The 26,913-nt window shown below is 40.6% G+C and overlaps 1 protein-coding gene across 2 annotated transcripts in view; it reads left to right on the plus strand.

The window, feature by feature from the left end:
* efna5b (ephrin-A5b) overlaps positions 1-24,759 on the plus strand; it is a 92,945-nt gene extending 68,186 nt beyond the window's left edge. The window contains exons 2-5 of one of the 2 annotated variants that reach the window (XM_031305517.2): positions 5,759-6,051; positions 18,047-18,112; positions 18,509-18,589; positions 20,237-24,759. In XM_031305517.2, the coding sequence (XP_031161377.1) occupies positions 5,759-6,051; positions 18,047-18,112; positions 18,509-18,589; positions 20,237-20,364 (568 nt within the window). In that variant the 3' untranslated portion in view covers positions 20,365-24,759. The remainder of the gene's footprint in view (positions 1-5,758; positions 6,052-18,046; positions 18,113-18,508; positions 18,590-20,236) is intronic. The other variant, XM_031305518.2, reaches the window with a different exon arrangement.
* Positions 24,760-26,913: the final 2,154 nt, after the last annotated feature.

The following is a 26,913-nucleotide window of genomic DNA, read 5'->3' on the forward strand; positions in this document are numbered from 1 at the left end:
GGGAGCGGGAAAATACAGAGAGAACAGAGGGACAAAGAGGTAGAGACAAACAAAGATGATATTTTATACTCAGGTAGAGAGGGCTTTGACTTTGTAATGCATGCAGCTGTCAGCAGTGTGTAAGCGCTACAGTCTTGACACTTCCTTTCAAAGTCTCTGCAGTTTTTGTGTCAGGCATTTCCTTTTACATAAAAAGCTCACCATCTTTAGAGTATTTTGTCACTGTGCATTCATCAGTTGGTCATCATTAAAGTCAAAATGTTGTCATTACAGTTTTGCAGTGACAACAATGACAATCTCTCTCACTACAGTGTGTGCTGTGTCTGAGGTTTAGACCTGAGAAGTACATATTGGCTTGCATGGTGTTGCTATGATTTCATACTGTGTTGCTCTTCATGTCTAAACAACATAGGAGACAGAAGACAAGCATTGACGTATATTTTCCAATACTAAACAAGAAAAATATTTCATACAGGATTTTTATAAATCTCTGATATCCTGTGACAGTAATCACTCTCCTGGGTATACCCGTATTTAGCAGCTACAGCAGCACACTGAAAACTTCTTCTTTTCATTAAATCTCACGTATTCAACTGGTTAGATGACTCGGATTGCTCTCTGCCTCTGCCACTGAGCTCTTGCTCTCCTTTTCTCTAGCTTTCTCTTTCACTCAGGCTAGCTATCTCTCCCTGTCCTTCTTGCTTTCTGTCTGCAGCCACCGGTGCACAGCTCAAAGAGGTGGCTGATGGGAGTTCATTGGGTACAGTGTGTGTGGGTGTGCGCAAAAACCCATGCGCGTAAGTGTAGTTGTGAGTGTGTGTGTGTGTGTGCGCGTGTGCGCACACAGCGATGTCACTGGGCTGTGTAATTGAAATGGAAATGAGCCAATCAGCGACTGCAGTGGTGTGCCACCTTACCCTGCATTCACTTCACTGTTCCAGCTCTCCAAAACTCACTCTCTCCGATTGATACTGTGTCTGCGTGTGCAAGTGTCTCTATGTATGTGTGTGTGTGTGTGTGTGTGTGTGTGTGTGTGTGTGTATATATCTGTGTTCTGACAATACTTGGCCCTTCAGTTTCAGCCCTGAGGGCCAGAGGAGGTTGTGTGAAAATGTAATCAGTTAGTAATAAAGATTATCTCCCTCTCTCACACTCTCACACTCACTCACTTACTCACATGCTAACACACACACACACACACACACACACACACACACACACATGCACCCACCCTCTGTGTCCAGCTGATTTTCTCTGGCTTTGTGTTGTGACCCGCAGCTCGCTAGGACAGCTGTGGCATAACAAAGACATGCAATTATCACCATTTGACAATCAGCCTACCATCCAACTTTGCTTGTTAATTACCTATTTTAGTGCTAGGAGGCCTCCGCTGTCACTCTCAGCTGCTACTCTTTACTCCCAAGAATGGAAAAGATTGTCGCTCATGATGTTGCCATTAGTATGTCGTAAAATAGGGAGTGATTGGGGTGGTTGGGTGGAGTGCGTGAATGTTTGTGGCATTGGTGGAGGAACGAGGGCAACTCAGCTCAACTCAACTCCATCTGGACAATTGCTTATGTGATTTTTACCAGCTTTTAGCTCTCGTCTTAGGAACATTAATGGAAATAAACATGTAAGAAATCACTGTATGGATTCTGGAGTGTGCCAGCAAAATGATTTACTTTTTTAAGGGTTTACTTATAACATATAATAATTAAAACACCTATCGAATTGATCAATAAAAAAGCATTGCATATTGATCAATTAAATTAGCATTTATTCACTATTATTTATTTATTTACTAATGTGTCATATGCCATCTCACAATGAATTTGCCTCATGCTTTAACATTAAAGCTTAGGTTTTGTAATAAATCTGATTGGCCAGTTTTTATGTGTTGCACATTGCCACCACCTTCCTTTGTACACTGTAACATGTGGGGGAGTCATTGTGTCAGAGTTCAACAGCAAACAACATTATTTAGCATTTAAATACAGAATAAGGAAATGTAATTTTCAAGGCCAATTGAATAATATTTTTAATCCGTTATTTAAATGTAAATTGAATTGTTCAACATATGCATTTTAAAATGGATTAACTTGTGAATTTAATATCATTAAACACTGAGATAGCTTTAATTTACATTTTCTTTTTTGCCCACTGGATTAGTTACTTTGCAATTACTCTGTTCTATTGACCCCAGTGTTACTGTACCGTCTCTCCTGCCTATATTTCAGTCTTTGGGATTCTCAAAGAGCACAGCCTTGATTTACATTCCATTGATGCAACCTCTTGGTGCTCCTGTGTCCTACACAGAGGCTGATGTATGTTTGAACAGCACACGTCCATTTCGTGGTGAAGAACTGTTTCCTCTTTCTGCTGAAAAGCGGGGACTGTTTATAGAACAGCAGCAGCCGATCGCTATAAACAAGACATCAGCCGCATCTAAAACTCCCACATTACGCCCCTGATAACAGGGTTTTTATAAGGACAATAAACACAGCTTTCTCCAATATACAAGAAGTTTTCCGGAAGTCATCTCGGTAATAATCCTGCACTGAATAGACTTGGAGAAACATTTACAGCTTTGGCTGCATGTCATACATACACAGTTTTAGTAGAATATCCTTTATTGATAATTGATCGAATGCATGCATTGAATGCATGGTTGAATAACTCCTGCAAAGACTTGGATTCACTGGGAGCCTGGCAGTACTATCTGCATTATGCAGTCTTTACTGCCTCTTTTTTGTATTCCCTCACCTTCTTTTGGAACCAGGTCCATTTCTCTCTCCCACCCTGTCTGTTTCTCACCCTCGCTCTCTTTCTCACTCTGTGCCATTAGCAGCTTCTGGCTGTCTCACTGCTGGTCCTTTGCCAATGTGCCAGGGAGCTCACTGAACTGATAACACAAACACTAATGTATGTGCGTGGGTGTGTATGTGAAGGTGTGTGCAGGGTGTGTGTTTGTTGCATATGTGTGTGTGTGTGTGTGTATGTGTGTTTGTTGCATGTTACAAATGCCTGTCCTGTCCCTTTTATGTGCTCACTCACCCAAACATCCTCTGCTTCATTTGCAGTCACGGCCAGGCAGGGAGAGAAGGGCAGCTGAAACATCACACACACACACACACACACACACACACACGCACACGCTCACACACACACACACACACACACACACACACACACACACACACACACACACACACACACACGCACACGCACACAAACACACACACACACACACACACACACACACACACACACACACACACACACACACGCTCACACACACACACACACACGCACACGCTCACACACACGCACACACACACACACACACACACACACACACACACACACACACACACACACACACACACACACACACACACACACACACACACACGTGGGCGAGCAGATGGGAGGATGTGACCATTAAGTCAGTGACATTTTAAAGCAGTGAGGGAGATGCATGGCTCTTCCTGGACCTCCACAGACATGTTTTAAATGAGATGATACAGATGAGCTACTCCATGCCTTGGTTGTAAACACCCTCACATTGGTATTTACCCTACACGGGTAAACACAGAAAAGCAACATTTCATGCTAGATCATGCTCACATACACCCACATACAGATAAATAAATACACCGAGCAAAACCACCAGACACACATGATCACATTAATGAGAAATGGCTGTGGTTCGATTTGTCACTTGATTGTTACATTAATCATTCCAAATAACAACATGAATTATGTGACAACTGAAGGTGCCAAAAGCAAATTTTGCTCAAATTGCTATTTGAGCTTCAAAACAAGTTGTCTGGTTTACATTATGATTCTAATTCTGTGTAGTTTGTCTAAAAGTACTGCAGATGGAAGTAAATGCAGCCAAGCAGGATAAGCGTTTTCAGTGCATATACAGCGATTTGATCTTAGAAAATCCATTCTTTAGAATCAGAACTCAAACATCCCATTGAGATAACGAGCAGTAGCTGTAGTTATTAATAGAGAAAGCAAACAAGTGGGTGGAAAGAGAGTGACAGGGAAAATAAGGATAACAAAAGGGACAGATGTTTTTATTGTGCAGCATAGTATTTTCATCAGCATCTGATTCCACTCGTATTTTTAGACCAACTGAAATAATTGTGTTTTGAAGCTCCTTTGCTTAGTTGTTGTTTTCTGTACAACATCTTAACGACATCTTAGAGATTTTGTACATGGGAGCAACAGAAAAATCAAGTCAAGACAATTTTATGTCTATTGTCCAATATGATACATTTCCTTTTGGATAAGGAAAAACTAAGGAAAGAGGGATCTCTCTTTCATAAAGCACATACATGCAGTAGTTGCCTTGTGTACAGAATAGACACTCATAGTACAATTACAGTATGGAAAATCAGGATGACAAAATAAAAGATAGATTATAAACTGTCAAGCAACTTCATGGTGCTACCAAACAGATGGTACCTGAGCCACATGAACTCTTCTCCGTGGAGAAGTGGAAAGAGTACGGACTACACTAACACACAAAACTGTAGGAAGAAAGAAAGAGGTCACTATGCTGCATGTGTACTGCTTCAGTATGTTAATCCTGAGGCTCCAGAGTCCTCGGGATAAAATTATTTTAGCCTGTTATACGCTTTGCCTCTTGTGCATTGTAAAGCTTGAGGAGCCCTTCTTATAGACAGCAGTGCAGTTTTCAATTAAAAGTTTTGTCAAAAGTCTTGTCAGGTTGTGGTCTTACAGCACTAAAGACTGTGTCTAAATTATAAACTCACACCACCTGGCTTCTGGGTGAAATGAGTCAGTGACACCAGCTGTGTGTGTATTTACAACTTTGTTGTTCACATCGAGCACTTCAAGTCTAAATTGAGGACATCCCTATCAAGTTTACAGGTGTTCAATGTTTTCTCTGTGAGACCCCCTGTGACCCCAAAGTTAGGGTCATATCACCCCAGACGCAGCCAGAAACTCACAACACAGGAATTACTATCTAATTTTGGTAGCTGTGAAAATTCCACAGGTGAGAGACCTATTTTGTGGGCAGCAGAGAGAAAGTGTGTGTGTGTGTGTGTGTGTGTGTAGATGTGAGCTTGTGACAGTGTGTGGCCTTTTGATGAATCTGCCTGTATGTATTGAAGCCCTCTGACCCTGTGTGGCCTGTTCTAGATCATTGCAGTTGTAAAGATGCCTCACCGCACAGCCAGCCAGAGACAGCCAGGCTCTGTATTTTTCCTATCATGACATTTACTGTCTGGACCATCCTGTATCCCGGTTATTATTTTAGTTCTGTCTGTAAGATGTTTTTTTTGTGTGAAAACAAATCCCCAAGAAAATGTATCTTTTTTTCTTAAAGAGACCCCAAACTGTTTTCATGTAAGCATATTTTATCTCAGACTTGGATACTTGAGGTTGCTATCATTGGGAAGGCAGATGTGTGTATGTGTGAATAAATATATGTTGCAATGATAGATTTATAGATAAACCAACCCACCCAAATTTATTGAAGCCAGAGGGTGAGAGCGCTAGTGCTTGTAAATTTCCACACAACATTGAAAGAGTGCCTCGAGATCAAACCTGCATTCTGTGTATATGTGCCGAATTCAAACAGCCTTTTATCTTGGATAATTGAAGCGATGTTGATACATTAAGATTATAAGATTTCTCTAAATAACATCATACTTCTACTTCATATGAATATCAAACGTTAACCATTTCCTATCTCTCCTCCCTTCTGTCTTGCAACCAGGTTCCATCGTGGAGACTACCACATCGACGTGTGCATAAACGACTACCTGGATGTTTACTGTCCTCACTATGAAGACACAGTGCCTGAGGAGCGGACAGAGCGCTATGTCCTCTACATGGTTAACTACGATGGCTACAGCACATGCGACCACACCGCCAAGGGCTTCAAACGCTGGGAGTGCAACAGGCCGCACTCCCCGAACGGACCACTCAAGTTTTCAGAGAAGTTCCAGCTCTTCACTCCCTTCTCCTTGGGCTTTGAGTTCAGACCGGGCAGAGAATACTACTACATATGTGAGTCTCTGTCATGATTGATTTTTGCACAGCATATATACAGATGGGAGACAAATGAGAAAAAAAAACATGCGTCTTAGTAAGGTGTTGGGCCTTCTCTTATTTATTTGGGCTTTTCCTTTTATTTATCACCCGTCTGTAGATACAACAGAGTGCAGTAACAGTACTTACAACCCCACATGCATTCACAGGAAAAAAGCCAAATAATAATAATAAGTTGACATGAATTATAAACCTAGATGGCCTTTTAATACATCAGAGCAAAGACACACACACTACTCCTAACCCATGTTTTCACAACTTCACCACAGAGCTTTACGCATGGTATTACAGTGATCCTCGTAGACGCTTTCATGCTGTGCTTTCAGCCAAGCTATTCATGCTGCTCTCATCGCTCGTAGAGAACTCTTCCCTAAAATGGCAATGGAATTTACCCGGGAGTTAAATTGAGACAGTTTGACAGTTATACCTCACTTCCCCTGCTGCACTATACTGTATCCTTCAAAAAGGAGTTCCCTCCTCTTAGCATTATGTTATGCTCTTATTCAGCTTGCATTTGATGTTAAGTTGTCTGCTTCTTGGCATAGAAACTGAGCATAACTGAGTTAATCTGAAGTTGAAGCCCCTGGGAAATTAGGTTTTATCAAAGCAAGGTAATAGAGTGGAATTGAGTTGAGTTTGTCCTCCCACCACAGACTATACAGAGGAGTTACTGTCAGTAGGCGCAGTCGCCGCCACTCGCTCCAAACACATTTGTCATAGGGATAGGCTCATATTACAAAATAGAAAGCAGGGTTATGTTCTCATATCAGTGGCATTAGTGCAATATCATGCAGTCTATGTATTATTGCTTCAGCTGTTGAAGGAAAAGTTTAAAGGCACTTTCTGGGCCAATTTATGAAAAAAATTGTAGAATTTCCTTCTCAGCGAGGGGGTGTCAGTTTTGACATTAACACCCTCCTGATGAACGCTACTGGTTATACTATACATGTGTCTGTTTATCTGTAAAGTTTGGTCTGTGGTGTTAATGCAGGTGGCTGTCCAACCCCCACGTCTTTGGGTTTTGTCCTTCTCTCAGAGACGGCGTTGAAAGTCGTCAGGAGCGTAGCTGAGCTGAGCTCTACATGCTGAGATCTGTTTTCTAAATTGGCACCTTTTTTATGAAGCAGTTAACCTGACAGCCAGCCAAGACGTCTGTACTTTATTCATTTCATGTGTTTCGCTCTCTCTCTCTCTCCCTGCTCCGTTACACTACTGAGTTCAAGACTGAAGTAAAAAAAAAAAAAACTCCCTAATGTTTGCCATTGTTTCTGTGGTGACTAGGTGTTTTCTCTCTCAAGCTAGTCCACAAAACAAATAGCCTGAGATCCTTTCCAGAGGCCTTTCAACAACCAGGTGTTTGGCCATTTCTCTGTTAAAAAGTAACCAGATTTCCCTTTGCTTTTATAGCCAATTTGCATTGACAGTCATACTAAATGAGACGAGGGAAAAATGGAAGTCTCCGAAGTTGGGGGTGAAAATGAGGGTTAGCGAAGGGTTATACAATTAATCCACCACTTCAAATTTCTACTTCTAACATGTTTTTTTTCCATTTCTGTTGAGAGATGCTTGTCCTAAGGGCTGGATTAAATTACACTGGGACCGCCAGGGCTTCCATGGAACACATCCATTCTGCTGTAGCACGCCATATTGGTTTAGTGGCCCGCGGCTTCATTGGCTATTGAATGATTCTAGCGTATAGCCTCTCTGGCTACTGTGGCGGATATTAAAGTCATCTACCATGAAATCGTCTGACATGTGATTTCCCACTGCCATTGTGTCCGGCCTGAATGTCCATAAGTAGCAGGGGAGATGGCTGCTGATGGATTGGACAGTCTCTTCAGTAGACAGATTCAGAGAGGTAGAGAGGTAGTTACGTTGCTACATCTGCCAATTGATCTGCAACATCTGTTTCTATCGCTACCACCATCATCATCATCCACAGGAGGGAGTCTCCCTCATGCCCTAGAAGCAAACAAGACCTCTCAGGTTGCATTGGGTTACATCATTTTTATTTTCCTTTAATGTTAAGAATTCAGTGATAAATGCAACATTCTAACTGAGGTATAAGTAAACATCTTGCAAAATTCAATCACAACTGTACATTTTTCAAAAGTATAACCTAATTAATTACTGTGCTTTTCTCATGGATTACATTTTGGCTTAACCTACTACTATTATGGATAGTCAGGAGTTAAGATTGCGAGAAAATAAAAACATTGGCTCAGACTTAATTATCTCTAATCTTTTATCTCTAATATTTTTTTAAAGAGCAGAGCTGAATACCACAGTACACTAGTAGCAGGTCTGTTTGGCATCAACTGCAACAACTTCTGGTCATGTAACAACCTTTAGTACTCAGGCTGCTTTAGGGACACTATTAAGTATTTGTTTTTCATTTTTGACTTGAGGCATCAAAAGTTGTTCTACATGAACTACTACATTGATATAAGTCAACAAAATGTTCATGGTGTCTCCTACTTCATCACTTGAACTAAGCCTGTCATTGGTGCGGTAAGGCTTGTAGAAGTGAAGACATCACTTTTGAATTAATTGAAATGAGAATGTTTTAGTTCAATACTCTTAAGGGCCTACAAAGTGGGGGAGTCAAATGTCCTTTATGGCCTTGCCTGCTCTGCTGCACAACCTGAATTTACCCATTTTTTCCCATAGGGATCATTAAATATTCATTTTATCATCTCATACCATGCATAGAAATGTTTAAGTACCCAAGGCCAAGTGTCTAAATAATGAATCTCAAACAGTAATTAGTAACTGATTACTTTCATTTTTAAATATTTAGTAACTTATTTTTTATTGAGCTGAGGTCTGTAATAAGTCACATTGTAAAATTAATCAGTGTGGACATTACCACCACAGAAAGTGCCTACAACTAGCTTAAACATAGCAAAGACATTTCTACTGTATAAGGTGTGATGATCTGTGCAGTTCAGCACAACACACAGTGGTAAGACCTTGCCCTTGTAGCCCATTTGCCTGCATTGTGTAAATGCGTAGTGTAGCATAGCTAACAGAGAAAATGTTATGCATCATTACCCACTGAAGCTGGCCATAGTGCACACCTGCACTAAACAGAAATGTCAATGTGTCCTGAGGCAGCGGCCACTACCTATGAGCACATGAGGCAGAGGTTAGCAATAGTTTACTGTGAATGGGCTCATGCACTTGACACATAACAGTACATCATTTAGGGGAATTTATAAAATGTATTTCTTCTTTGGTAGAGGTGCAGTCTTAATGAAGATAGAATAGGTATTCACAATCAATATTTTACTGATTTTATTTCATTTTGAATAACCAATGTTTAACTACACACAGTACAGCAGACACCTTGTATATACACAGTGCTCATATACACAGTATCAGAATATTTATATTTTCCTCATCTTTAATAACTTCCTGTAGCCAAATGACCTCAGGGAATGGGAGATGAAAAATCAGCTCTCAGTGACATGATTGATTAGCTTTCTTGTTTGTAGATAAAAATGAAGCTGTCAAATCATATTCCTGAGGAGAAAATGACTGTTAATGGTGTTTTCGCCCTTAGGGTTCGATGCGGGTCGAGGGTTGATTTGTTGCATCTCTGATAAAATTAGAGAGAGGAGACAGGGTTCTGCTGTCATCTGCTTCAACAACAGAAATCAGCTTAATCAACGCTAGCAGGATGGAGCAGGGTTTCCCACAGCACTTTGCAGCTAAGGCGGCCGCCTAAGCAACACACGCCTGCCGCCTTAACTACGTCGTCAAAAAAAAAAAGGACATAGACGCGGCGGGCTGCTGTGGACTTGTCAGTCTCGCAAGCGGTTTTAGGAAAGTGGCTGCATGTGTCCGACAATGCACAGAACATTAACCGGTACAAGCCTACAGCTGTCCGCGGACACAGAGTGCAGAAAGTGTGTCAGAGCCTCCCGGACAGGTGAACTGAGACTCCGTTTCCTGCTTGTCGGTCGATGGTTAATGATCAGTTAACATTTCATTTCATTGTTCTATCTTTTGGAAGGCTGGCTGCCACTTACCACCTAATTAATTAGCCTGAGGTAAACGATAGCTATCAGTAAACAGAAATGACGTGGTGGCTGGCGTCTGGTGTGTGCGCCAGTGTTTGTATGTGTGCGTGTGTCAGCCCCCCGCGAAGCTTCGACACGCAGACAGCAGAGCAACAGAAGAAAGTAGCTGCACCTTCACCGAAAAACAGAACTATTTTGGTACAAACATTTACTTGCCATGTTGCAGATAGCCACATAGATATATATATATATATATATATATATATATATATATATATATATATATATATAATTTATTAATTATATATTATTATTTAAATTTAATATTTAGTGTTTAATAAATAATTAAACAGACCCCTCGGTCTGACGGCAAACCCCACCCTACCACCCTAACTAAAATTGTCTGCGGGAAACCCTGTGGAGGGAATGACAGAAGGGATAAGCTTCTCAAGTTGGAGCGCTTCTCAGGTCAGAGTTCACAGTGCATTCATGGTTTAAGTGAAACCCATCTTGCAGAATGCTGATGCAAGCACTTTTGTCTAATAAGGACACAAGCCACAATCTCGTATTTGAGTGATTTTAATCTGAGAAGGGCAGAAATCCAATATCAGTGGCAGCTCACCGCACGAGATGAGTGAGCCGAGTTATGGTGTTGTTAGGCGTGTAAGATGTGTGGCAAATAGGAAACCACTTGGTGTGATCACGCAGTGGCAGATTGTTGGCAGAACAGATGTTGTTTTCTTGCCGTCTGACTTGTTCACCTACATGGGCTGGTGCTGCTTCTCACGGAAAACACAATCAATAACACCTTTTATTTTTTTTTAATATTTTTGGGTTTGACACTGCAAGAAAGAAGGATATTAAAGTAACACAGAGACCTTCAGGAGAGTCTGTGGCTGATATCAAATGAACACTTGCTATATAACCAACAAAACCCAGAGGGGGAGCAAAGATTCTACAATGTTTACAGAAGATTACAAAATGAAAAACATGTGGTGAGGCTTCAATCACTGTGTGGATGCCCATAGGCCAATATGCAAAATAAGACTAAGATTGATCATAAATACCACGCAAGAAAACCTCTTGATATTCATAAGGTTTTTTTTACAGGTTCTTATAAGGTCTTTTTCAACTTTACTAGACTGCTACATGCACACACAAAGCTCAAACAGATTCTCCAAGACATGGAATATAGCTGTCGTCTGCTTGATCATAAATCCTGTGATGCACCATGCTCCTTCAAGCTGCACCGAGAAGAGAAAGGAGTAGAGATCGTAGAGCAGGCGCCAACAGCAGCAGGAAAATAGCATTAATGGACAAATTGAATAGAGGCAGGGGACAGTGTATGCAGTCTGTATTTTGTTAGAGCTATGGGAGGTCTGCTAATAATGATGAAGAGCCAGTGCTGTTCCATTTGTGGTACAGTAAGGGGAACATGCATATGGACACCATCATAACTCATCCCTTTCATTCATTCACATGAAAAATCAACCCTGTCATCAGGGTTCAGAAATGATCCGACAACATGGAGTAATGTGACATAGAGCTACACACACACACACACACACACACACACACACACACACACACACACACACACACACACACACACACTTGCATGGATACACATGCACTCATGTACAATATGCATACACATGCATGGGCAGACGCTGTCTGGAATGCATTATTATAATCCTGATAGATGGATAGACATTCCACCACCTCTGCCTCCCCTGGTTACTACATCATTTCTTGTCTCCCTTTTTTTTTATTCCATCTCTCTCTTTGGATTTAAGGACAGTACTACCAAACTAACCCTCCCTGTGTTTCTTTTGCACCAGATTTTTGCCCTTAAATATTAATTTTATTAATTTATTATTATAATATTAAAGTAAATCCCTGAATAGAGCACAACAAATGCAGGTGCTTCCATACAGGGCACAAGGGTATGAAAATCATGTGAATCATATGGTACAGTACAGTTACAAGATGTCAACACAATTGACAATTATGAGAGATTTTGGATTGATTGTGTTCAACAGCACTCAACAATCATCAAAACAACAGATGATGGAATATTATTTGGAATAATGTTTTTCCATCGTTCTAGTAGTGTTCCCAAAGCTTTAGAATCAAGTTAAGCTGCGTTGAAGCTATTCTGTCAGCTCATGGTGGCCCAACAACTTACTGTACTAAGACACTTTATTTAAAAATTTCTTAAATTTGTCACCCATCTGAATATGCACATCAAACACACATTAGAAAATGGTAACAATCAATCAGTTTGGTCTACTGGTTACTAATAACATAAGAATAAACAGTTAATCATTGGAGTTTCAAGCGTCCCCTTTCAAAAATAAAGTGAAAACAGTCAACCAGCGAGCTAGCCCATTAGCCAAACTTGGATATTAATAGACCATGAGCTAAGTCACAAAGTGCTGTTGACAGCCCAGAGAAAGCAAGGCGAGAAAGAAAAGTCTCTAATCAAGTTACTTTGAGTTTGACCGCCAATAAAGTAGTCATCACTTTGTCTGCCGAGAAACAGAAAGACTGTGAAAAGCCAAGAGATCAGAGGAAAAGTAGGGCAGGCAAGGGCTGTGATTCAGAGGGCACAAGGTTCCTCTCAGCCTAATATGATTCATGCTTCTAACAGCCGTCTTCAGGAGCTGATTATGATTCACTCTCACAAAGACAAGGACATTTTATCCTTGGCCATTAACACATATATTATTAACCCAGTGCATTGGTCATTATGTTTAATTGGTTATTGTTCATTTATTCATTCTTTCCCCCCTTCCTCAATTACAATAAACACATTTGTGTACAGACACATCCACACACAGTGTTTGCAGTTTATTCAGTGGGTGGATACTTGGGCCATAGCAATACTATTATGATTCTATGGGATAAACTAAGTGCCCTAATGAAACATTATTATGTACAGTGATTTATTATTGTGTGGCTGCTTTAAAAAGCTGACTCTCCCCTTAAGATTGATAAATCACTGAGTTTATTGTCATTTGAATGTGAAGGCATGAATGAGCTGATGAAATTCAAGGTTTTTCAGACTTTCAGTTGCTTTTCATTTTCAAGAAGATAGAGTAATTAGTTAGATTATCATTATGTGATCTTTCATAAAATGATGATGTTTGATGTAGATTGACATAATAGTGAAGGGAAATAATTGAACAGTATCCCCACACTCTTGCATTGATATACAATAGTGTGAGGAAGCTCGTGCAAATTGGGCATTATGATTTTAACACACTTTTCCCTCTCAGCTCACTGCTCTCTCTCCCTCTCCTCTCCATTCTCTCACTCCTTTCCTCATTGCTTGTGACCTCGTCACCTCGGAGCAAGCGGCATGATGAATGACTTTGGTTCACTTTTGGCGGAGGTTAAAATATGAAAGGAAAGAGCTAAAGGCCAACTATCATCAGGGGGGTGGGGGAGTTTATGTTCTGCCTGAATCCAAGTCCTCCTCTTTCACTGCTTCTCCCTGCTCCCTCATTCCCTCCTATTGTGTGTTCGCTGTAGTAGCATCTGGTTAATGGGCCTCTTCAGTGGATAGTCTCTTCCATCTTCTTACATGTGCACATTTTGTGTATAGGCATACAAACACACACATACAGATAGTTTCTATTTGCTTGTCTAGTTTTGAATGATTTTATTATAAGTTTTCCATCTTTCTAAATGTCTTATTTGAAAAATATGCTGCTTTGTTAATAGTTGAATGTAGGAAGGACATTTTGTGGAGGACATTCAATAATTTCATCTGTACAACATTTAATTTCACATTGTACTGTACTGTATGTGTGTGCTATTGTATGCCTTAAATAGATTATTTTGGACAGTGTAGCAGTTGATTTTAGCTATTGGAGGGGTCATATAAATATTATCTCTCTTTTGTCTGAAACTCCCTCTAGTCTCTTTAATTCAAGGTTTTCTTCCACGTGTTTAGTTTAACATTGTCCTCTTTTGACTGATTGCACACCCTGTAACCGAAGGACAAACGTTGATGAAACCCAGCAGTGATTTCTGTACACGGAATAGAAGTAATGTATTCTGGCTACAAACTGTCTAATTGGCTAGATGGAGACGTGGGTAGAAGATGGCACAAAGGTTCTAGAAAGTAACGCTGCATGTGTTTTGTCCTTTCTCTTGGACACCAGTTTATGTAAACTCAGACTACTGGACTCCTGGAACTAAACTCTGATGGGTTTGCATTGTGTAAGCCATATGAGTAATGTCAGTGAAAGACAATCAAACAGCGACCTTGTTTTTAGGGAGCTTGCAGAATTAGCTCGCTAGGAATGCTCAGCGCTTGACACAACATTACAGGGCATTCTGTTTAACCGGCCCCATCCTAACAAATAAGCAGGGATCAAAGGATTAGAGCACCATTATTAAAGCCAGCTGGAGACCTGACTCAACTAGAGGCATGCTAACATGATGCTATTAATGGTACATATTCACGTGATGGCATACAAGTATATGATAATATCATAAGATTCTTTGCTGAAAAACAGTTTGTTGTCACAGTACAGTATATTAAGATTTATTTTGGTTGATTTGATTGCCTGACTATGAGAAGACCCCAGATGACACCTGCTTCTAGCAGTTTGATTGACTCACCTTGCATTTTTCTTTTACAGCTGAGCCATTACGCCTCCTAAATGATGTATAAGAAATCAATATCTTACCATACTAGTATCTACTGTATTTAGCCAGCGTAATCTTTGCATCCAGCTTCCCATCACTACAAACACATGGTTTTATGTCGTCATGTCTGGAATGTGCTGTTGAATCTTTCATTGAAAGGCAACGGAAATGTGTTTTCCAGATAACATTACAGTTGCAATAAAGCTTGGCTTGGGCTGTGATTGAAACAATACTGTGCCTAAGCTGCACTGAGCCCACCTGTTTGTTCTTCCGTAATTGGATTCTGCTTCATTCCATTTGCCTTAATGCTGATGCATAATGTAGTGTTCTGAGGGGACCAGCCATTACTAGGCAGGGGACAAGTCTGGAGGAGTAACCCAACCTCGCCCCTCCCGCCATGCTCAACCCCCCCCCCCCGGCTCTGGGACATCTTTTCAGGGCCTCTGTCCTTCAAAGCAGCCACTTGCTCAGGCTGGATGGATTGATGGTTGAGACTGCTGGCCTGATGGCAACCAGAATAGCAGGTGTTGATGTTACGGCCTACAAGAACAATAAGCTGGCCTTCAGCAGCATGTTAATCCAAAATAAACAGGCACTGGTGCAGGCCCCTGGGTGGATGGACCTTCATCAAACACACAAGTATGAAGAGCTGCTACCAAGAAAGGAATGTAGAGCCAAAGCCTAATATTTTCTTTGTAATCAAGAATGTACAGCAACACACCTCAGTCATTTGCAGCACAGTGGCCACGTCCAAGCTCATATGAGATAGTTTAGTTGACTTTATCACATTAGCATCATTGTCACATACTGTATTGATAAAAATCATAGACATAAGAGTTTTTAGCTTTATACTTGCTGAAAACTGCTCAAGGAAACATAGAAATAATGAATTCCAGTCTAACTATGGAAAATGTAAATGGTGAAAGCTAATTTGAATGCAGTCATGATATCTGTTCACTCTTGCACCTTAAGTCCATGATTCTCCTTGTGTAGGAGGTGGATAGCGTGTTATGGCATAATCTATAAACATCACAACAGCTTCACTAAGTGTCATCATGACAGAGACTCCCACATGCTTTTTGCCGTTTTCACCGCGGCCATACTCTCATAATCAGCTGCCTTTGCTAAGTGGTTGGTGTCGATGGCTGTGACTCCGCTCCGCCCACAACAATGATGAAGATAAGACATCTGGAGACGTGGTGTGTGTGTGTGTGTGTGTGTGTGTGTGTATGTGAGAGAGAGAAAATTGGTGCATTAAGTAGTGGTGGAAAAGAGAAGTGGAACAATAAGAAGAGTGACATAAATTGTGTGGGTACTGGTGTATATGACTGAGTGGGTGAGCGTCTGTGGTCAAGGTTCATTAGCGTGTCATCGGCTGCCTCCACACCAAAATAATAAGGCCTTCTCTCTCTCTCTTCCCTCCACTTTCTTTCCCCTCTGCATCTGCTGAATATGAACTGAGCTGTAAAAAAGGGCGTCTGATCTCAAGTCACCTCTCCTGCACACTGACACATGACTAAGAAACAGCTGATGAAGCGACAACATTAAAATGGTAACAGCGATGTCGATGGGATAGAGAGATAGACAGCTTGATGAGCTGTAGAGAAGGCTTTACAAAATGTAAGTGATTGAAAGAGTATGCAGTATGCATTTGATGAAAAGCTGGCATCTTGATCTCAGGGTAAATTGGGAGTAGAGAGCATGCAACAAAGCAATAGATTTCCATCTCTTCTGACCCTTTTCCAGTTACTAGTTAATAATTCTCTAAATGAACATATCCCCTGGCTACAGAGACAGCTTACTGCTTTTTCCACTTCCTCCAAATAAAACGATGCTGGGACATTGATTGCAGCGATGTGTACATTCAAGACATTTTAAATTTAAAACATTCTGCAGACAGGACGAGATGAGAGAATTGTAAATACTGTTACTTAAGAGGATGCCGAGCAACACTTACAGACAGATATTCAAATGTGTGTCTTGTTTGCACACTTTCGTTGGTGTGTGTGTGCTGTAAAAAATGAAGAAGGCGAGTCAGTTGAGGTCTGATGAATGGATATGGCCATGCTGACAGACGAGAAGAGAGGGTGACACAGCTGGGAGAGAGGGAAGGGAGGGGTTAGGTAAAGGTTCACTAGAGAGGAGTTGACAGATCCCTAATGGTAGCCTTTGGAAATGCTTGGCTTCATTGCATCAGCTGTGGAATGATCCACAGAAGACATAAAATGATGCCCGAAAGACATCTTAGTGGATAATATGGTCTCTCTTGGAGCTGAGGGGGATAGTAGAAATGAAAACTAGTTTAAGGTAAATAGCATTAGTATATCACAATAAAATATTCTCCATTTGATAAGAGGTCCTGACACAAGACAACTGCATATATTTTTAAACTACTGTACTTTCTCCTGCCATGATGGATGCACGCATTACGCACTCACCATGCTCTAACTGACATGTGTTTGACCCCTATCCTCGTCTACAGGAGACAGCACCTGGTGCCTCACCACAACACCATTAGTGGTCAACCGCATGGGCACACACACACACACACACACACACACACACACACACAGACACACACACACGCACACACGCACACACACACACACACACACACACACACACTCTCCACATGAGATATTTTTAGGGGATGTGATACAACCACTATGATAGCTAACGCTTAGAGATTCACACCCCATGGACTTGACAGGAAGGGATCCATTTCCTGACAGCAACCGCAAACCATCCACACATGCAGCACATACATCCTCGGTGTGTGAACTTTGTGTCTCTTGAAGAGCGTTTTTAGAGAGGAAAATACATAAATGTATACATATACAGTATTTGCATAACATGATATCTTCCATTTTCGAGTGTTTTTAATGGATGCAAATTCCTTGATTCTTATAAAGCTGCTGCCAGTTGTATAATCTAAAATGCTACAATTAATCTGTGAGCAAAGCACTCCACTTTCCCCACAGACATTTCCGGAGCACATCTGTAAATACTTCCTGGCTATAATTTCACAAAAACCATGACTAACCCTACAAAATCCACTTAAGAGTCAACATTACCAATCTAAAAGATTTTTTTTTCTTCTGAATGAACAACCTCAGTTTTAACTGTTTAACTACAGGGAAGAAAATATATTCATTATTTAAAATCTATTCATGCAGACCTTTTTATATGTGTAAAATGCATGTGTGACGCTACATGCAGTATTATATTAACACCCTCTTTACCTATGTCTTTTGCACTTTTTTCAGCCTCCACCATTGCTGAGAATGGGAGGAAAACATGCCTGAAGCTCAAAGTTTTCGTCCGACCATCAAGTAAGTGTTTGCATGCAGCACAAGGCTTTGTAACAGAGCTTATTGAAGTACACATTTGGATTGGAAATCAGAACAGTTTATGTCTACTTCTCTGGTTACCTCACTTCCTCTTCAATTACATTTTTGCTCACTGTCCAACATACCCCTTTCATTTATCACAAAAACGGCTTTACATACTAAGAAAAATGTTTTTTTTGAAAACATGAAAAGGATGATAGATGATCACATAAAATGAAATCCAGGTCACTTCATACTTCATCTGAATGTTGCCATGAGCTTTGTTGCTTGGGATGTTTTATTTCAGGGCTGAGAGGAGGGGGTGTGTGCTTCAAATGTCACTAACCTATTTGGCATAAACCTCTAATGATCTCTCATTCTCCCTATTTTCTGTTATAGACAGCTGTGTGAAAACTATAGGCGTACATGACCGCGTTTTTGATGTAAACGACAAAGTAGACAATACATTAGAACCACGAGGTTAGTATGGCTTCCTGCTTTTTTGATTCTCTTCAGTATGACCTCCATACATCTGTACATGTGTCTCCTTTTCTGTGCCTGTTTCCTTTAATGATGTTTGTCTGAAAGCTGATCAGTCCTTCCACACCCCTGCCTGGTGCTTCTCCTACGCTGATTCTTCTCCAGATGTTGTGTCATTGCATCGTTGCTTGCATATGATATTGATGGACAATGTTGCATGTTGATATATATTTGTATATACAGTGCATGGTGTATATAATTATTTACATCTCTAATATATCACATTCATGTGTCAGTTTACAGTACATGTATTGTTCTCATAGATGTGCATGTTTCACATTTTCACACTGTTTTCAAACCTGTTCACTAATTCAACACTGAATGTCACTTCCAACTTCATGTTGTGCTTCATATCATGCGTCTTGATTTTCTTCTAAAATCATTCCATCCCAATACATTAGTTACTCGAGTGCTTTATATAATCTGACCAGGGTCAAAAGATATATAAATAAAAAGATATGTGTATATATACACATACATTTACATGGCAAAAATTCTGTTTCACTACTCACTGAGTTGCTGTTTGGCTCTGTAGCGCAGCATTGATTATGTTCTGTGCTCAGAACGCACAGCATTTTCATGTCTTCATACATGAGTCTTACCCAGTCACTAAACGGAAACACTCCACACCCCCATGCTGATGTCTCATTCCCAGCAGCAGCTCACACTATCTGAAACACAAAGATCACCCCACTGGGAATATACTGTATACACACACACACACACACACACACACACCCATATATATATATATAACAACCTATTAAATAAAATAATAATAATAATAAAAAATATTTTCAAGAAAATTATTAATTTGAAAATGAGCTCTATTACATTCACTGTGAAGATCAGAGTTTATCATAGAGTGCCATCTAAATGGGACACACATACAAGGCCAGATCATAGGATATTTGTGATGCCCATCTGCCTCTCCTCCTGCCTGATTCTTTATCTGCCTATTTGCCTGCCTTGCTATCCTGCCTGCATCATTGATGGCTGCCTCTTACCTTGCATGCGTCTTTTGCCTCATTCCCCTATTACGCTTTCCAAAGGAGGGAAATTAAGACATGCATGCGTCATCTACTGTTGCCACGTCCCTTCACACACACACACACACACACACTCACACACACACACACACTCACTCACACACGCAACTGCCTGGTCCTTTTCAGTCTATCTGTCCTTTGCTGAACATGGTTCAGCTACTTTCCCATGGTGCAGAGGGCACATGACTGCCGCCACTGCCACACACGAGGCACCTCGCCTGGGAGTTAAATTAAAAATGTTTCTGACGAGATTCGAAACATGACATAGCAACCCAAGTTCATATGGCAACTCAGACTTCACTATCACAACTTTATAAACTTATTGAACATGAGCCCAAACATCTCAGTAATGCTATGATGTCTCCACAATTATTATTTTTGAAATATTGCTTACGGCTTTGTACACCCCAACAGAAACATCAAACACATTAAAATGCATTAATTACATAATGTTGTCTTTTGTCTGTGGTGCACTGTTGCATAAGAGCAGTGGTGTACCACAAATAATAATTCCTTGTTTCTTTTTGTTATCCTTCAGATGATACCAGCCATGAACCGGCTGAGCCTTCCCGAAGTGATGAAACAAATGCTGCGCCACACCTGCAGAAAACAAGTCCACTGCTGGCTTTGTTGCTGGTCTGCCTATCAGCACTCTTCACTTTATAGCGCCTCCCTCTGTCCTGGAGGGCATTAACACCTAGCGTGGCCTGAATCTGCCCGAGGCTGCAGGGGAGGGGCGGGATTTGGGTGGAGCGTGTTTGCTTGATTGGGCATCAGAGCAGGCTTCTCAAGGAACCCTCTATTTTTTTCAGAAATATATTTAAGTGGTCTTTCTCCGTCTGTGAGTGAAAAAAGTTGATGTTGGAAGTGGGAGAGACAATTCCCCCTCTCAAACCTTCAACTAAGATGCCAAATCCCGTTTTTTGACACTTAGTGATTCTTATTTTCCGGTGACTTTTGACATCCCTTTACATCATATTTATGTCATTGAAGCACTCATGTTTACCCACACACACATACACATATACACAGACACATGCTTAGAGAGTCACATACAAGACACTACACTAACAGTTAATAGCAGTAGGGTTTTTACATTTATATACAGTTGTAGCAGTACACAGTAAGAAAGTGATGATTTTAGGTCTTAGAAAGAACTGTACATACAAAAATAAAAAGTTGTCCCGAGACCTCTCGAGAAGCCTTTCGGAAAACATTTTTGATCAAGTTCTGCAGGGTCATAAGAAGCAGATTTTTTTTCCTCCATTTTACTAGGAAGTGAAGTGCAAAGCTGAAAGATGAAGGAGGAAAAGAAGAGTAATGGTTTTAAGCAGAGGTCAGAGTGGAAACCACAGCACTGAGAAATACGTATATGACATGCACCTTAGCCTTCAGATCTTCAGACTGTCCTGGTTTAAAGATAGCACCCACTTTTTTTCTTGAAAACAAAGTGTGTGTATAGGTGGATAAGCTGCTTAGAGCTTGAGCCAGTGAGTGTAAAACCTATGGATACACAAGGCTTCTTTTTCTTGTCCTCCTTTGTGGAGAGCATGCCAGTCTGCTTAATAAAACACGCCTTTCAAACGCATTCGGTTCACCATGACTCACAGACCAGCTAAATTGAAACTTTCTCACCAGACACTTTGTAGACTGCTATGAAGATCAAGGATCAATATCTTTTGAAAGTTGATCACACAATTTCACGGCAAGAGTCACAGTCATTTTATGTAATGTTTACTGAGCAGGGCTGCAATTGTTCTCTCTGTTCTATTTGAGTATTAGTCGATATTAACACTCCCATAAACATTTGCATCCACAGCTTTTTTTTCTCTGAAATTGACTGTTAAAGTGATTGTTTAAAAAATGATTCACAGCTAAATTGGAGACTTTTATTTTTTCAGCTTTACTTTAAGTTATTTTGCTTTGCCAATGGTCTCTCCAAACATTGTCTTTGAAACCGGAGACATTGTAAACTTTGGGTTTTTGTACCGTCTAATGTAAATTAGACCTAAAACAGATGTCAATGTAAAGTGTTTAAAAAAAGACCCTTAAATTCACATTACCATACTTTTTCACCCATCTACGTTGCTTAATCCACAGCTTTGACTCATGCTTATCAAATATTAGTTAGCTGCTTATCACAGTCAGTTCATTGCAGCAGTTAGTGCAGTGTTTACTGATGCATTGTTAAAAACACCTAGTGTGAATAGAGAAACTATTGTTTTAATTCAAGGCAATGTACAGCTTTTTAGTCTGACCAGGTTTATGTTAGCACTTACATTAAAAAGAAATTCACTGTTATGAAATTCAGCATCCTTTAGCTCCCACAGATGCACATGGTGAGTTAGCATAATGAAAGCTACTATGTCGTTTTTCAAACAGAAGGGACTTGTTGCTTTGCTTTCAAAGAAATATCGTCAGGTAGAGAAATGAACTCCTTCCTTTAAAAGCCAGGTTTTTGAATGAGAAATAGGGCACCATCTGGTTTGGAAAGACAGGTAGAAAGAGAGAAATGGAGCAAGAAAAGGAGCACAGGAACAATTGCATGTCCACCTTCAGCTCCTAGTGTTACAGGTTTAAGTGACTCTTTAATGAGGTTCAAAATGACAGGCATGTGGACCCCATGTTGTGGCAAGGGGAGTTATTCCTGGTATTAAAAATAGATGGTGGAAGGCTTGGGGGGTCTCGGGAGGGGGGTGTAGATTTCCACCGTGGGGGGTTTTAAAGCACCAATGACCTTGCAGTTTAAGAGACTTGGCTATTGAAGGAGACGAAGAGAATTAAAGGGAGAGAAACACACACAGGGAGAGATAGAAAGACATGGGAGGTAGCCGAAGGTAGTGTGACTCGAGTGCCTAACTAAACAAAACAAGACAAAACAACACAAAATCCATGCAACACTACTGAAAAAAACACCTGATTCAATGACAAACCTATTGTTCAGTATCATTCTGTCTCAAAAGGCATGCACTGTTTTGTTTTTGCTTTCTTTCATTTTTGTGGCTGCCATTTTTCTGTTGTTTTTTTTTCTTCCCCAGAAAGACTGCCTTTGCCATTTGCCATTATTTTTTTGCGCTACGGTAACAATTTTATTATGGTGGAATAGCAGCTCAGCTATGGGGGGGTAATAGGAGACGAGGCCATTTAATGAGGTACTAATTTTCAGGAGAACACCACAGGGAATGAGCACCGCATAACATTCAAAATGGACGCTTGTCAGCAGATTAACACTAGACTTTTATCAGAAACCAGCTTCAATTGTACTCTCTTATAATTACCAATACTACTATTTGTCATTATTGCTATTATTACCATGGTTTATTCTGTACACACCTTAACCTGGGAAATGAGGATCAACTTATAAACTGGATACTGTGTATCCTGAGGTAGTCAACCATAAAACAAGTAGTGTTAGGTTAGTATCTGTTTTGTACCTTTCTGGAGGACAAAAGAAAAAATGAGAGCATTGTTAAAACTGTATAATTATTATTATTGTTATGATGATGATTATGACTATTATTATTAGGAAAACTTCTTGATGTAAATAGTGTTTGATATTAAAGTATTAATTTGGTTCTTATGTCTTTTCTAAAAAAAATGAATACGGTATTATCTCTGGGTTTTGCGGAGTGTGTACTGTCCTCAAACAATGCATTGTGTGCTTTAATCCTCAATGCCTAATGAAACTTTGAGCTAACATGAAGGGAAAACCTGTGGGAGCTGTACACCAGTGTACAGAAGGCTGAACATTAGCCAAACGAGTGGCTCACCTGTTACATGTTTCAAACCAGTCACCAACCTTCACATCTCTTCATAAGGATCCTGCCTTGGAAAGAAACACTTTGGACTTAATGGACGGCTTATTTGTACTTTTTTGCCTTCAGTGTTTGAAAGCATGTTGGTCAGCTCTAAGATCTGCCATGAGTGGACTGTTTGCTTTGTAATGGAAGGATCTCGCCAGTTTCATTATGTGGCATGCGCATGAACTTGATGACATGTAAAAAAACAAAAAAAACAAAAAAGTTTTTAAAAAGTTTTCTTTTGCTCTTATTTTCTTTTACTTTGACGTGTTAGATTTTCGGATCACTTTCATGTTGTGTGTTTTTGCATCCCCATTTGAGTGATGTCATTAAAGCTGTGTAGTGACAGATGACAAATGTACATAAACACATTGTTGTGAAGTTACAGTGGGGGTCAGTCATTTTGTACTTCGAAAGCAACTCTTTTTTTCGCCTAAGAATGACTCTTTCTGTACCCATCTACTGAATTCATCCCATGTAGTTGCAGTCTGTCTCCTCTGACTATTCATCCTCTTTCTGCTCTCCCCAGAGGAGGCGTTATGGGAGTATATACATCAGTCTGTGGCTGTTTTTCAGTGTGAAGAAATGTGTGAGACCTTTGAGTTTGTGTGTGTGCGTGTCTCATTTGCTGTTGCCGCAGTGAATGGGAAGCGGCAACCCTCTTTGGCAACGAAGAGTGTTTCCCATGCCTTAGCCCTTCAGCCTCTGCCCTGGCAGTCCTGTCTGTGTACAAGACGCTTTCTGCCATTGTGCTTTTACACGGAACGGCTGTTGGCGTCGAAGAGACTACAACAGGGCCCTTCACTTTCTCTCCCTTTTTAACAACCCTGAATCACTTCTCCCTACGGTAGACGTTGGTCCTGGGCACAGTTCAAGGATTAGTGCACCCCCTCCACCAAATCCTATAGTGGATTGTTAGCGGGGTAAAGCCTATCATCGATCCAGGTTCTGTGCGTACAGGGCAAAGCCTCTCTTTTTGTCAGCTCTCCTCTTGCCGATGAGCCACTTGTTCATTTTGTGCGCCTGTCCTATCCCATTAATCTTGTGCTTGTATAACCTCCACCACACCACCTGCTGTCCTACTTTCCTCACCTTTGAACCCCGCTCCCACTTTGCCATCAGTGGGGAATATTTCCAACCTGCTCCTTTACAGTATATAAACAACAAAAAATTTGACAAAAAATTATCTGTACTGTATTTGTATATACACGTGTCTGAGCAACTATGAGTAATACAATAAAACAGGAATACATTGCTTTGACCAGTGTACTCTTTTTCTCTTCTTTAACCCCTTTACAAAGGGTTGAAAGTACAACTGACATGTACTGCTATCATTGGGTTAGCCATGTAATCAAAAGCACATACACTCATATCTGTCAATGCATTAAGAACTGTATGTATACTGCATTAAACATTCCAACTGTAACTAATACAGCAAATGAACATGCACCTCTCACTCAGGTAGAATCACATCTCATTACAATATGTGCCACACACACACACACACACTCCCTTCTTTATGTATCTCCCTATCCATGCCTCTGCTGAGCCGTCTCCGCTGTTGAATCACACCCTGTAAAGACAGACTGAGAGGAACACCATCCATCAGGATCAGAATAAGACCTTAAACCTCCTTTCACTTCACTCGGGCACTAATGAGGACACCTAATAACCTTCTGCTGGACCCCATCAGCGCCATTTAGCTTCACCCTCCATTATCTCTGGTAATTAGACTGAGAGCCAGCAAGCCCTGAGGACCAAAGGGGGGGGGGGGGGGGAGGCCTCCTGATAAGTAAATTTGAGCGATGTTATGAGGATCAGTGAAATTTGACTTAGCAGAATACAAACACTAGTCTTCAAATGGGAGGTACATACTGTATAAATAGATGGATTTGAAAGAGAATTTGATAAATATGAACTCTTGGATTCTTGGAGAATAGTTACAGTATGAAAGGCCTTATTCAGCACCACCATGTTACTGGGTTACTGTGAAGACTGAGTCGCTGTGTAGGCTGGAGTAAAACGTGGTGACGCAAAAGTCATGAAATCTCATCCAGGATGCAATCCTCTCCAATCTCATCCTTTTCCAAAGCTGGTACTTTTTTAAGCATCAGAAGAAGAAATGCTTTATGCATGAACACACTTGACACGATGTGCCAATTAGTGTCAAGTTGTTCTTCCTGGTGTTATTACCAAAGGAAGGGCTCTGGAGATGCAGGTGTGTGTGTCTATGAAGACCAATAAAGACAAATCACTGCGCCTGATCATTAAATCTGAGGTAATGATAGCTTTATGTGAAGATGTGCCCCAGATGTACTATTAAGCCATGAACATAGTCAAGGTCTGTGACCAACAGTGAGCGAGAGGAGGGCAATGGGATGAGATGGCGTTCAACTGAAACCATGTCACCCTTGAGATGGCAACATGAATGTGCACAGATTCACCTGTGCCTTTGATTCTATTTCTCTCTCTGCCAGCGCAGCTTTCTGATAGAAGTTTTATCTTAACACAGTAACAACGTAACTGACAGTCCTGAAGAGGCCACTTTGGTGAAAAGGCTTTTGAAGGCCTCATTCTCAAGTCAGCTGGCTCCGTTATTGGTTGCATGGTGTTTAGTTTCCATGTGAACAATCAGTTTGATTGACAGCTCTGAATGATGTCTTCAGTTAATCGCTCCAGTGGTGTGAAAAGGTCATAAATCAACCAATTATGTTGCCCTGCTTTATGAATAGATATTTTTTGGGGAATATTTAAATGCCTCCGAGGCATATCAATTTAGTCAACCCCGTATTTATTGAGAGGGAGTTGGGGGGTGGCTGCTTGTGCCCGAAATAACTGATAAGCTGAATACATTTTCAGAGTCTCAGTCACACTGTGGAATGTCACAGTGTTACTTGGTTAGAAAGTTGGAACTTAATTCAAGGTCAGGATTTATGATTTATGACAGCTTTGACATGTTTCAAGAACACGTTCAGAAACAAATATAGAAATAATTATAGAGAGAGGAAGTGAAAAATAAAATAGAAGATGCTGGGTAGAGAAATAAAAGATTTGTTTTAAAACATTTCTTTACAGCAGATTTATGGCAGATTTTCTCAGCACAAAACTTGTCTCTGTCAAAACAGGCGCAATGTAACTTTCCACTTAGCTGTGTTTAACCAATACCCATCAAAATAAAATGTCTTAGTTACTTTCATTGTACTTGCAAAATCAGGTGATCAAGGTGAAAAGGGTGTTAAAAACGAGTGTTTAAAAGAAATGATCAGCCTCAGATGACCAAGGCTTCTGTTTCTCCACCTGTCTTTATATAAAATCCAAGGCTAGGTAACCCTTAGCTCAGGTGAAGGTTACTATCTTTTACTGATGCCTCTCACATGTTCATCTTCAGGGCTGAGAGATGAGGGGCTGCAGCCAA

This window comes from Sander lucioperca, chromosome 2 (genome assembly GCF_008315115.2).
Source record: "Sander lucioperca isolate FBNREF2018 chromosome 2, SLUC_FBN_1.2, whole genome shotgun sequence".
Taxonomy (NCBI): Eukaryota; Metazoa; Chordata; class Actinopteri; order Perciformes; family Percidae; genus Sander; species Sander lucioperca.